General features: G+C 42.4%; 2 protein-coding genes across 5 annotated transcripts in view; both read right to left on the bottom strand.

The window, feature by feature from the left end:
- Window positions 1–3,161: 3,161 nt before the first annotated feature.
- Window positions 3,162–7,807, bottom strand: gatad1 (GATA zinc finger domain containing 1). The gene is made up of 5 exons (XM_036515908.1): window positions 7,377–7,807; window positions 6,940–7,062; window positions 6,529–6,588; window positions 6,255–6,438; window positions 3,162–4,031 (listed from the first exon to the last, which is right to left on the bottom strand). The coding sequence occupies exons 1-5, from the start codon at window positions 7,554–7,556 to the stop codon at window positions 3,841–3,843; spliced, it is 738 nt and encodes a 245-aa protein (XP_036371801.1). The 5' UTR covers window positions 7,557–7,807; the 3' UTR covers window positions 3,162–3,840.
- A 4,815-nt stretch (window positions 7,808–12,622) lies between these two features.
- ankib1a (ankyrin repeat and IBR domain containing 1a) overlaps window positions 12,623–14,388 on the bottom strand; it is an 87,383-nt gene continuing 85,617 nt past the window's right edge. For all 4 annotated transcript variants that reach the window (XM_036555332.1, XM_036555330.1, XM_036555331.1 and 1 more), the window contains one exon: window positions 12,623–13,984. In XM_036555332.1, coding sequence (XP_036411225.1) covers window positions 13,172–13,984 — 813 coding nt within the window. In that variant the 3' untranslated portion in view covers window positions 12,623–13,171. The remainder of the gene's footprint in view (window positions 13,985–14,388) is intronic.

Below are 14,388 nucleotides of genomic sequence, written 5' to 3' on the forward strand. Positions count from 1 at the left end.
CTGCTATGGTGTGGTTTTTATTGGCTAACCAGGAGCGAGAAGGGTGCTGACATGCCTTAAAAAGAAAAGATGCTTCGGCCAGCAAAACCAAAGTTTAGCAACTCCTGCATGTTTACTGGCTCATCTGCTACAACAGCCTTAGTAATGTCTCACATTGCTCTGCACAGAATAGGGGCATGGTATACCTGAAACCATTCATCTCTAAGCTCATCTGACTCAGGCATCTCTGAAAGGTCTTGTCTCAGATTTTATGCTATGAATTTGTCTCACATTCAGAGCGGTAATTCCAATAACAGTGATGGTGAACTTGGATATTTTTCTTTCAGTATGGTAACACATTTGGATAGATACACAGTACGCCTCAAACACAACAGAAACGTAAACTGACTGCAAAGTTGTGAAATATGTTTAGCCAACATTTCCCACAAACTTTACACAAACTCACTGCTCTCTACAAGAAGGTATGATTGTCATTTGCATCACATCATTTACACTCATCAAAACATTATCATTTTCATTTTGCTTCATATGCTGCAGTCTATGTTACTGAAGGAGTGATGTAATATATGACCTTACCCTCTTACTTCATCCAAATGTGCATATAGAAACAAGCAGCCAATAGCTTGGATACAGTGTTACTATTTCATGTTTATTTTAGGAGAACAGCCACACCAGTCTTAACTTTTTCAATGAGGATATTTATATGACATATTCAAAATTAAGTTTTTAGATTATAACTTGTCTCAATGCACAAAAATGTACAAAAAAGGTCCACCCCCCAAGAAACTTCAGTTGGCAGTTATTTAGAATTGAGAAGAAACATTGGCTAGGTTTGCTTGGAATAGTGCTTGTCTAGTTTGTGTAAGGTAACATTGTGTAAAATCTGTTAGGATTGACATTCTGATCGATACTCTACTTATTGAGTCTTCTCTTCATTTTATTATTGACTTATCCTTCCATCTATTGCACACTTATCTACTTGCTCAAACCATGTCGATTACAGAGCTATAAGGTCTGTCTGGTCCCCACCAAATGGCCCACAGGAACTGTCGCAGAACAAAGACATCACCATAGCAATGCAAATCACACCAAATGGTCCACAGGAACTGCCGCAGAACAAAGAATTGTCACTATATCAATGAAGACCACACCAAATTTTCCACAGGAACGGTCTCTAAACAAAGGGTCATCACTATATCAATGTTTGTAGTTCACTGCCATGTCATTCTGTCTAAATGCAATGAACAACTGTTGTATAGCATAATCATACCTGGGTATTTATGCGAGTGCTCATCCGAGCCTAGACAGTCTTAGTTTGGGCGCTGTTTGCGTGTGTAACTTTGACTCCTGGGGAATAAACCTCATCTCGCCAAGACTATTCTCATCTGATTCATCTGACTGTCTGTTCCAGGAAGTACAACCTAACATGTGTCTTCATATTAAGTTGATATCCACAGTTGCAAGTGTTAGTACTGACTCAGAGGGAACAAGTACTTCTGGCATTTGAATAACTTTCCATTTTTTTGTGCTAAAGGCATTTTTTGGGCAGGTAATAAATCACTGAAGTTGCAGTTTGTTCTGGTAATATTAATAATCTTGTTAATTTTCCAGGAACTGTTTGTGAATATGCAGCTGTTGGTTAATTGAGGACATATGTAATAACAGCTGGTACACATACACACCAATCTGTAACACACAGTGCAATATTATATAAATAGCTTGTGTTTTTCTGTTCTTTAAGTCAAACACAATGACAAATTCTTTACACTACATCAAATAGCTTGGTTGCCTGGGTGCCCCAATTTAGACATATCATTTGTGGAAGGATTTGCTATTTGGTGCAGTGACAGAGACACCATAATAAAGGATTAGTGACTAAGAAAACAAGATCTAAAGCCAAGAGAGCAGGCCGCCTGCATCTGGAACAACACTTATTTTGGCTGTAACAGAGACAGGTGGCCCTCCTGCTTATGAGGAATTGCAAAGCCATGATCAAAAACAATTTCTGCTTCCATCAGTGCTTTAAACTGCTAATCATCAATATGGCTTTGCACATCACTTCTGATTGGAATGGTCTCACTGATCACATAATAATGATGTTGTTAGTTGAGACTTTTACAACAAACCTCTAAAGTCAGGACAGTATGATCTTGCTCTTGAAAGTGCCTTTCCCTATAATCCTGGGTACAACCAGCACGAGTCTCTCTATATCGAGTGCATTTGCCATGTACTGCAAACACATGAATGAAATTCCTCTCAGCTGCCTTCTTCACTATTAGATCAAGCAGCTGAGATAAATGATGGAAAGTATCGGGCAGAACAATAATAGATTCTCTGCCTAGTAAATAATATGATTTGTGTCCAATTAAGTGCATTCTGACAGTTTTTTTTTTTTTTTTTGCAGTAATGGTGCCTTTCTGCACACAAGCAGTGACCACCGCCTTTGAATGAGGGCAAAATATCACTGCACAATCACCTTCTATGGCAAGGTATGGCTCTGCAAGTTTCAAATAGAGTACATGACATTAGCCGCCTGTAAAACTCTTTCATCTCCCATTTGTATAGTACATGGCAGTTCAAAGTCCTGACCTTAAAATAATTCACTTTAATTTCATGTACTGACTAAGTCAATTCTCATGATGTGATTTCAACAGAAATTACACAAATAAGTGCCATCATGGACTGCATGCTCTTCTTGGAGTCTGATGCCATCCTTGCACTCCTCTGATGCAGACAGACATTCTCAAAACACAATACCTTTGGAACAAGGGTAACAATGTGTATCAGGAAACAGGCAGTGTGTGTGATGTTTCCAACCCAAGTCCTTGTGCATCTGGTGCTACCCTGTTCATATCCAGAGATGGACGCGGTCACACTACTTCACTGGAAACATCCCATTTGGAGGAACTCGTCTCAGGCAGCTCAGCCTGTACAGTGCCTTCTGCTCCAAGCTGCTGCTTCAGGTTGAGAAAACATTCATTCACAAACTGCAGCGCCCATCTCTTTATAAAAAAATGAACGTAGCTATCATTACTTTACTTACCATCACACCACTAAAAATGTCACCCACCAAGGCCAGTAAGCTGACATCTGAAATGAGCAATATTAACACTGCAAAAATCAGTTTTTTGTTACTGCAATCAGTAACTTTTGCAGTGGTACTGTTAAAAACCCATGGCTGAGCATGAATGAACATTTAATAATGAATATGCAGTATTCCAACATTAAGACGATGTGCCAACCCTCTTTCCAGATAAAACTAAGAAGGTTACAGCTACAAATCCACCTATAAATCCAGTCTATCCTCATCCTACTGAAACTAAATAATTAGCCTTCATCTCAAGTCTGTCACCCCTCATTACGGGAGTTAAATCATGAAAACTGCACCACTGGACTATTATAGTAAACAGCCTTCCTGTGAAGGAACCTTCAGACATTTTACTTACAAATTACAACCACATACTAGTAAGGCCCTGGACACGTTTACAGCACCACATTTTTATCCTTAACCTTTTCATTTTAATGCGTGCTGGAAAATGAATCCGGGTTCTGGTAAAAGCTGATTTGACCGGACTAAGGGAACAAGGAAATCTGGAGTCAGTTTGGTAATATATTCCTCTGTACAAAATGAAGAGTGCATGTCTCTTAACCAATTCTTTCAGAGCTTCAGATGTGAATACTTAGTAAAGAGGGAGTATGACACTCAACATACAAAACCTAATTTACTTCTTTAAATCCAACAGAAGACACCAAATTTGGTTTACTTATGTTACATATAATGGTCCTTTATCCAACAGTTCACATGAATGGGCATAGCCTGTAGCGTCAACGCTTACTAGGCTAATTACTGCCACCAACAGATTCCTTAAATGCGACTGCTGGCGTGGGTCCGATATGAGTCCAAATGTAGCCTTTTTCTGGACGGATAGGAATGGTGGGGAATGGACAGCTCCTAGACTTGAAATACTCAGAGGGGGCATGGCACACAAATTCCAGGTACTCCATCTTCCTTGGAAGATCCTCCTCTGGGCCTAAAACAAATCAGAGGCATGAATGTGGACATCAGAAAAACTGAATTATTCATCTAAACATATTAGCAACTAAGGGGACAAAACCCTGAGACACACATCAACCAGCCTCTCACCAAAAGGACCCCTGCCGCATCTTACAGAAGCACTGTATACCAGACTAAAGGAAATAAAAACTGAAAGACTGAAATAATATGCATCAATGTGCAAGGATAACGAAGGCTGGTCCTGTCTGGTCCGAACCGACAGAAGGTCTACTGTGGCACAAGTCACAGAAAACTTCGATGATGGTTATGGGAGGAATGTGTCACAACACATGGTGCATTGCACACTGCTGCGTATGGGGCTGCGTAGCCACAGACCGGTGATAGTGCCCATGATGACCCCTGTCCACCATCAAAAGCCCCTCCAATGGGCACGTGAGCGTCGGAACTGGACCTTGGAGCAGTGGTCGCCTTGTCCATGAGTCCCGTTTTCTTTTAGATCACGTGGATGACCGTGTACGTGTGCACCATTTACCTGGGGAACTGATGGCACCAAGATGCACTGTGGGAAGACGACAAGCCGGTGGAGGGAGTGTGATGCTCTAGGCAATGTTCTGCTGGGAAACCCTGAGTCCGGCAATTCATGTTGACGTCACTTTGACACCTGCCACCTACCTAAACAACTTTGCGGACCAGGTACACCCCTTCAAGGCAATGATATTCCCTGATGGCAGTGGCCTCTTTCAGCAGGATAATGCGCCCTGCCACACTGCTCACATTGTTCGGGAATGGTTTGAGGAACATGATGAAGTGTTCAAGGTGTTGCCCTGGCCTCCAAATTCTCCACATCTCAATCTGATAGAGCATCTGTGGGATGTGCTGGACCAACAAGTCTGATCCACAGTGGCTCCACCTCGCAACTTACAGGACTTGAAGGATCTGCTGCTAATGTTTTGGTGCCAGATACCACAGGACACCTTCAGGGGTCTTGTAGAGTTCATGCTTTGGTGGGTCGGTGCTGTTTTGGCGGCACATGGAGGACCAACAGCATATTAGGCAGGTGGTCATAATGTTTTGGCTCATCAGTGTATATTAAAACATGCAAAGGATCATGAGGTGTGCATTCCAGCAGACTCCCTTACAACTCTCCTTTATAATGCAGCATGATCCAAACTCACTGACTCATTCGTTTGTTGGCTGAACAGCCACCTTTATATGAGACAGCTTAATGTACTGTGATTTTGTACACCAAATCATAAATACACCTTAACAGCTACCCAAGCCTTCAGGTGAAGTAAACTGAATAAAACAGCAGTTTCCCCAACTACTTTCTATTCCCAAGACCTGCTCTCTAAGAACTACACCAGACTGCCAGAGCAACACTAGCTTACAGGGGAATATATGATGTTCCTCTTTTTCAATGGCCCTCTCCCTGCACCCTCACTTTGGAATCCGCAACTGTACGAATTAAACTTGCCTTACAGCAATATAGTCTGCACCAACGCACAAGAAGAAGCACACAGAATGTCATGCAGAAGAGAAACGCACATAATGTTGCCTGCAAATATAGTGACACTAGTAATGCTAGTAACCTTGCCTGTGAATGTAGTTATGCTAGTAAACCTGCTGTGTGATGCATCAGACTGAAAAAAATGTGTTTTTTCATGCCCTGGTCAGAGTATAATGTACATGGTTCATCAGGGATTTTTCCCACCTGACCAAAGAGAACATGGTGCCTGAGAGCCTCCCACTCCCTGCAACACCCATCTAGAACTCGGGAAAGAGTAACTGCTACCTCTGGAAACCTGGACGCAGTTTGTCTTATCGTAGTTCTACAACATTAACACTAAAGCCTCGCATGCACACTGTGATTTAAACCCCTAATTCACCCTTGATACTAAACGTATGCTGACACTAACACACTGAAAACTGAGTGCGGACCTGCGGCAGGCTTTAAACCTGCGCCTTTTCTTATCCACAGCTACACAACAAGGAGAGCCAGGTAAAAAGACCCAATGCAAAGGACAGGAGCACTTAACCAAGCGCACCCATCAAGCAGAGCTGCAAGAACAGTTACTTATTCAACAGTGCTGAGAGTATGAGGGTTTATTTTCTCTGTCTGCAGATACCACAAACAGAGGCTTTAGTGGAAGGAGACACCCAGCAGCCTGACAGCTACAGCTGGCAACATGCTGTGTCTTCTATACATACATACATAATTATCTGACTGAAATTCACTAACCTACGATGAAAGTGCCCGGGTCAAAGTGGTCTTTGGGACTGGCTTGCGTTGGTATTAGCCAGGTCAGAGCAGCGCTCTTCTCACAGTATTGGTCTTGCACGAAGCCTCGAATCTGGGCATAGTACGGCTTTCCGTCCTCCTCGTCTGTTACTTTGATAACATCACCTATTTGGAAGTAAACTCCCTGCAAAGAAGAAAAACACACCTCTGTCAGTGTATGTTTTGCCAACACAGTGTTTCATTATAAATCATCTGCTTTAAAGTTGGTAGATACCTTGTAAAAAAGGGACTCTGACGTGATGATTGTAGATACTGATTCTGGAGCTTTGATTGGCTGAAAGAGAAACAGGAGACTTAGATCTTAACAGTTTCAAAGCTCTTGTAACTGCATAACACCACCTTCACCCTTCTACTCCACAAGTTTAACTGTGACCATCTACTTATGAAACTCTTCAATCTCTCCACATTCAGCCTAACCTCCCACCATTTAATGCCAAAATTTGCACGAATGAATCATCTGGTAAACCACGACTCCACATTTAGACATTGCTTATTATTCTGCTTGAGTTAAACCAGACCTTTTAAATTCCGTGCATATTAACTTCATGGAGATTAAAAATGTGCTGATTATTTTTTGCTGTTCATTTGCTCAGGTGTATATCTCAACAGATGACGTTTCACTTACATTTTTCAGCTTGAAGATGTGTCTTCTCCCTTTTCCTTTCGTAGATACCTTTTTCTCCGAGGCAGGTGCCTTATACTTAGTGCTTCTCAAGCGTGCTGACCGCCGGTGAATCTCCTGCTTCGACTACAAGGAAACCATTTCATAAATATGCGCTATAGTTTAGTACGGCACTTTTGTTTACGGATACGAGAACATTTTTATGATAAACACCTGTCTAACCTACAGAGCTAGCCATTTAGCTAGACTAACGACCAACATTGCTACAATACGTCTCTGCTAGGATTACTAACACGATAAGTGAATACAGGTGGAAACTGGTTATACTGTGGTGTTGGTTATAACTGCAGAAATGCTTGCTTAGCCACAAGGCCATTTTACAATGAAAGGTGACATCACGATCGAACACAACATTGAGCGCAACGTGAGTGAAGTGAGACCTGCTTAGCGCCGCCATTATTCTGCTGCGTGTTGGAGGAGGCCGATGGTCCTGTCCCTCCGCTGATGGAACTTTTCGCTGTACAGTTATTGCACAGAATCTCTCCCTGACTTCCTTTCTTCCACATGGAAGACGTGTTTGTCTTACAAACTGCACAGCAAGGTTTTAAACCTAGCGGCATTTTCCCTACATATAACCAGCGCTGTGTACAGGAGATGCTAACTAGCTAGCTAATAAAAATCACTCGCAATGTCTATTTAACTTTGTTTAGCAGAATCAGCTAGAGCACACCAGCTACCCAAATAGTTACCGACCTAACTTACTTGTCACAGAGTTTTAAAAAAAAAAACACGTGGCCATCTGATTAATTTAACTAGCTAGCAACATTTCGTTCTGAAAGAAAGATTCTCAGGCATTGGATTTGTGCGGACCGATTGCTTTACCACATAAACAAATGCCTATTGGACGCCTGAAAGCACCTAAACCAGGAAGCACACACCAGAGAGACTGCAAGAAAGACGCACTACCATAGAGAAAGCTGCACTCTGCCATCTATAGGTGGGGAGGGTTACAACAAAATACTGTCGATGCGAAGTAGCGTCTTAACGTTACCGCCTTTTTAACCAATTAGAGGAAATTAAATTTTAAAGATATTAACAAATAGGTTATCTAAAACTACTGGTCCACAGAGTCTGCCAAACAAAGTATGATATGCATGCCAGCGCCAAGAACAGCAGTTCGGAGGATTACGGGAAAGCAATACACTTCAGCACTTTAAAATCATTGCAAACAAGTATACCTCGTTTTCGTCATATTTATATTGATCAATACCACAATGAAAAATCGAATGCGATATAAATATTTCATTTAGCATTTTCAATTCGCGCTTGATTTTCGTTTTGGTGCAAAAAACTACCTAAAATGGATAGCAGTATTGATGGAGTTTCCTGAGGTAAAGGCAAAGAAATATAAGTGTTTTATATATTGTAGTAAAGTTGCTTGAAACATATTATCTTCACAGGAAGACTACTTTAATATTATTGCCAAATAAATCCATTGGGCTTGTTCTTTAAACGAATATTATTAGTTAAGGTTGGACACAAAAAAATTGTTCAATGTACGTTACCGTTGAGAGGGAAATCAGCGCTATAGTACAGTGAAGCTGTTATCATAAAGACCCGATCAGGAAAGAACTCACACTGGCTTAACTAGGGTAATATCTAATGCAGCTAGACACGTAGGTGATATTTCTCTGTTCTGGAAGGCAAAAGCAAGCAAAGCAAACCCAGACTCAGATCACAGACATATCAAATGATCAGTGAAGATCCAGCAGGTGGCAGTGGAGCTCTACACTGACCCTCTCTTGGCAGGGGTCTTGTGGAAGTAGGTGAGGTCACATGGTATTTACTGGGGACTGTATTGGTTTGGATTAGGAATGAAGGAAGGAAATAGGAATGAAGTGTTTGACAGAGAGCTGAGGCATTCTGACACTCGCCGTATAAAATTGATATGTTTGAGGTCCTCAACAACAGCATGGCTGTAAAAAGGCAACTGACCCAGATTTTAAAATTTGTCTCATAAGAAGGTGGATGGACATAACAACACAAACTGCCACCCTGGCCTGGAGGACTGAGGATTTCTAAGATACTCTTGTGCTGTGCTCAAGTCTATGGTGCAATCAGACAACTAATAAATATATATTTTCTTAAAGACTCAATGTATCAGACACTCCTGTCTTGAGCAACTTACATAGTTTACAATTTTTACACATTATCCAGCAATTTATTTATTTATACAGCAATTCTGGATTAGGTAACTTTCCCAAGGGTTCAGCAGCAGTGCCTCAGCAGAGAACCAAACTAGCAACCTTTCAGTTACAAGCCCTGCTCTTAACCACTGTGCTACAATATTTTCTGTTATCCAAAAATGTATTTGACACATCAACATTCAATGTCTTGAACTTCAATGAAACCAGGGAATCATTTCTTTGTACTGAGGCACACCCTGCAAAGTTGTCATCTCTCTATTGCCCTTACCTTACCTGAACTGAGCCTCTGCTACATAGCTTACACACCATGACAGCTAGGGTAACTACTCCCAAACAGCATGCAATGCCTGAAAAAGCATCTTATATTCCTAATATCTCAGGTACTGTAGACAATACAACTCTGCCACAGTTAATTATGGAGGAAAAGTAATGATTTTCTCATGGGCATCTGGGAGTAACCCTAACCCTAACCCTAGATTTTCTCACGGGCATCTGGGAGTAACCCTAAAACTCTGACCCTAAGACCCTAAAACCCTAAAACCCTAACAACCCTAACCCTAATTTTGAACCCCAGAAAAATCCCTTCCAGACTGGAATGGGATCACATGACCATGAGTGAAGAGTAGCCAATGAAAACACAGGAGGGTGGAGCATAACAAGGATGGGGAAAGAAAGGAAGGAGGAAGAGGTTTCTTAATTACATAGCCCTTAGGTGCACCTGGTGCTCACTCTGGCCAAGGAGTTTTGGACCTTTTTTAGTCTGTCTGCCTGTCAGACTAAGAATGAGATATTATCCCCCTATGGAGATTTTTCTTTTCAGCTGTAATTTTATGCTAAGCTACATGCATCATCAGATAGATGAGATGTGACAGTATACCCTTTATTGAGAAGGCTAATAATCCTTTAAAAAAATTTTACACAAACTTCATTCTGTACAGCCCTCATGTTCCTCCTGATGGGGCTTCCTGTACTCCAATTCAGAAAGGCTGCTATGGCCAAAACTTGCTGGGTGGATGCAGATTTGGAAAAGAAATTAAGAGATTGTCTGTTTACATGGAGATACACACAGTCAAGACAACTGGCACCTTCCCAACAAAGAAAACAATTAACAGGTGAATACAACTGGAAATGATTCATACATCTCAATTTGGCAATTTGGATCGTGAGCAGTAATGTGTAGCACCATAACTGGAGGGTTGTGGAGCTATATGCAGAAACAAAGGTGTCAGTGTTTCATACCTCAGTGAAGTTGTCAGTGTTACAACATTTGGTCTCAATGCCAGTTCACCAAGAAGCCATTAAAATGGGGGTATTTATAAACAGAGAGGAGCTCGAGGTGAGTAAATGGATAAACTCAAGCTGCGATTCTGCGGCCGTATTCATGACCCCAAAGAGTCTTCACAGCTGAGTGAAAATAACGTGCGGTAAAGCCAGCAGTGATATACGGGGGTAAAATAAATCCCAAAGACTAGTATGGGGACACCCATGTTTAGTGGTGGTGTGGCACACTGGGTATAACTGGGGCATTCAGTGCTTTCCTCAAAAGTCAGAGCATATTCCTTGCAATTTCAATTGTATTGTTGCAATTTCATTCCTTTTGAGAGTCAACCCTCTTACCAACAAAATGGGAGAGCTGGACCCGGGCTGTCCAGCGCTGTTTATTTTTGAGTGAAATGTTCCAGTTGAAAGTGTACACATCAGCTAGAGAACCTACAGCACAGTCAAGCTCAGCAGGGCATTGTATAACCTCAGGGGAATAACACAGCTCACCCACAGTCATGTTTAAAGGCCCTCAGTGAAGATTTTAGGGAATAACAGTGCAGTGTTGGGGTACCCACAGTCAATTCAAAGCATAGCAATGGAATTTTTTAATAAGGTGCATATTGAATGTTGAAATGGAATGTTCAGTCATAAGTGAAAGGTTACATAAATCCATGTATTGTGACTATTGTGAAATGTGACATTATTGTGCTTGCATCATGCATTAAGAACAGAAGAATGGAATGAACTGTTTGTACCACACTATGTACAGAAATGAGACATTTTCACTATATGAACTTTTAATCATGAAATGGAAAAAATGTGGTGTCTAAATAAACAGAGAATGCAATGCAAGTTTTGTGTAATTTTATTAAGAGTAAACCATAACTGATGCTTTCATTTATTGGCCAGACATCAAACATTACTTACTTCCATATAAACTGGGAATGTATCAAGTATAGACTATGAAAGTGCAAATAGCATTTCAAGATTAAGCTTTACAATATAAAATTTCATTGGGCTACAAAATATGTTTGCCAATTTGTATGTTAAATAATTTGCCTTGACACTTAAAATTCAGTACCAAGAAAATACAAACTGAATTTAATATGACCCTTTTTCATGCACAGCTTACTGTTACATTAAAGTAGACAATGGCTAAAGTCCACAAATTAAACAGTGATTTACAAAACAAAGTCCCACAAAGTTCACTAGTTCCGTTTACAGCAATCTCACACTTTCGCAACACACACAACATAACACTGCAGTTTAGTGTTTTGTCAAGCCATTGCTGTTATTTCACGACAAACCATTAAAATACCCCACCTCAAATACTCCATTACAGCAATGTGCTCATCTCTCACTAGTTTCCAGATGATTTCATTCTGTGCATGCCTCACACCAGAAGTAAAAAAAATCAAAATAAAAAACTGTCAACATTTACAAATGAAATGTAACAGAGTTAACAAATGGTTTCCCACAATGCATTGGCTGGCTATGATCAAGTTAAATCTGTACGCTATGTTAAATGCATTTAAACATGTTCTAGAAATAACCTAACAAGCTAAAGAGATCCTAAAGAATGGATTAAAAAACATAATTTGTTTGGACACACTGTTAGTTTTGTATCTGAATTACCATGACAGCAGGAGTCAAGTGTTTGTACACATCACAGCTGAAGTTCTCATGAAATGTGGCAATAAATTAAAAAAAGTTCACATAAAGGCACGCGGATGAATTCAGTTTCAGAACCATTTCAAGATTACAGCTGCAGATTCTCATTTCAACTTCAATTTAGTTTCAAACTGCCAAACTACAGTGATTAGGTTATGGAAAAAATCTATCTGATTGCATTTCTATACATGTCTCAGTTTTGTGTGTGTTTCTCCATGATGCTTTCTTATGCAGATATGATTGTTTTTTGTCTTTTTTTGTTTTTTGTTTTTAAAGCAAACCTGTCATGACACCTTTTGTTTCCTCTGTTTGTGTTCTCTGCATCACAGGTAAATATTAAATATTTCATCATGGATGATGTTGGGGGGGGGGGGGGGGGGGGGGATGTCTGATTGGTCGTCAGCAATGCAGGCACGATTTGCAAGTTGTTATCTTGGTGCTTAAGGAGTACTGTACATATATGCTTGTACTAGTTACAGTTTGGCACCTTTTGGGGCAGAGATAGGCAGACAGAGTCAATGGGGTGAGATCGGTCTTCCTCTGGCTGTACTGCAACCACGCCACCAGTGGGCCGACGCCAAAGCCACTCCCGCCCACCTCATCGCCACCCTGATGTCATGGCTACAGCCTTCCCAGTTGGGGTGAGAGATCAAAGGAGGACAGGGGGTGTTGCCAGGGTGCTCATGAGAAAAAAGCACGTTGACATACAGCTGATTTGATAGTCTAATCTATCACTTATTAGAGAAAAGCAGCTCTTCTTTACAAACAATGCTTTCTCATTTGAAAGTACTTCACTGTCCTTTCTTACTGGCACTTGCTTTTTTTGAAGGACTTTGCCACTCGCCATTATTATTATCCAAGTACTGCATGACACAAGGAGAATTTTCCAGATTTGTGGAAAAATTTTTCTTAAACTTTGGATCACTTTAATCAACACTTGTGAATTCCAATTCGATTCCTCTCTCCTCCCCAAAAAAGTTAGCTCTTGGTTGCGTTACCAGTAATCAGCTCTCTTTTCCTATCCGTTGGCTGCCATGGCTGATCTGCCTTTCAAAGTGGTAGAGACATTACAGGAGGATGCACCTTGCCTGCTTTCACACCAGGTGCACTTGCTCCTCCCACTCAGGGGATGAGCTTCCCGGTTGGAGCCTAGGGTCGGAGTCACATTCAGGGACGTCGGCATGACCAAGGGTGGTGCTACAGTGGCTCTCTCCACCCTCCTGCTCCAGGTCCCGGGTAGTGGCTGCAGCGGTGGTGGACACACCCTCCAACTCGAGTTGGCTGGGCCACAAAGCCTCCGCATCCTCACCAGGCTGGGGGGGCTCTGGCTCTGCCCTCCCCACCTCAGACTCCTCCCCCTGCTGCTCCCCCTGCCCCTCCCCCACCTCCCGGGGCTGCACCTGAGACTCCGGGGCCTCTTTGGCAGCAAGCAGCGCCAGGGCATCCGGGGGTGGGTCGGAGGAAGCTGAGGGGATCAGTGCAATGCTCTGGGGGTTCATGTCGTGGAACCAGGCCATGATGTTGCCCAGCAGGTTGGCGTTGGCGGAGGGGTCGTGGCAGGCAGAGTCCGTGTCGCTGGATGAGGAGAAGACGCCCCCCGGGGCGTCACCGAAGGGCTGCAGGTTGTCAAAGCGTTCGGGGGCATACTGGCTGGTGATGTTGCCCAACCTCATTAGGCTGTCCCCCAGCTCCAGCAGCTCAGAGCTGCTCAGGGCGGTGCGCGGAACCTCCATGCTATGGGGGGCGGGGTCCAGCCTGGATGGCAGGGAGGTGCCGATGGCCCCCAGCGAGGCTTCATTATTCAGGAACTCCTGGGCTTCACTGCCCATAGCCAGCCCAGACTCCTGCAGGGACAGCTGAATAGCCAGCAGAATGTTGGGGTCGTCCTCATCCAGGGAGCTGAGGCCCTAAAACAAAAAAACGGTTTTCAACAGTTGAATCAGCAGCAATGTGATCCTTATCACCTAAAACAGATGGACTGTACAATTCTCCAACAGCTAAATCAGCAGCAGCTGAATCGAAACAGTTATAACAGTTATTATATCCTGGACTTGATCAGTAAGAATAAAAAAGTGGCCGAAAGGTGTCCAAAAATGCCATCGGCCCATCAGGCTACCACCAGCACCCAGCCCCTGTGACACTCACATAAATACATTCAGAGTTAACACTTGGTTCCAGGTACAGCACCTACCTCAATGGGTGAGACAAACATGCAAACACACACACACACACACACACACACACACAGGAAACACACACATGCGCACGCGCACACACACAAACACAGCGCAAACACACACACGCACACACA

The sequence above is a fragment of the Megalops cyprinoides genome, chromosome 21 (assembly GCF_013368585.1).
Source record: "Megalops cyprinoides isolate fMegCyp1 chromosome 21, fMegCyp1.pri, whole genome shotgun sequence".
NCBI lineage: Eukaryota > Metazoa > Chordata > Actinopteri > Elopiformes > Megalopidae > Megalops > Megalops cyprinoides.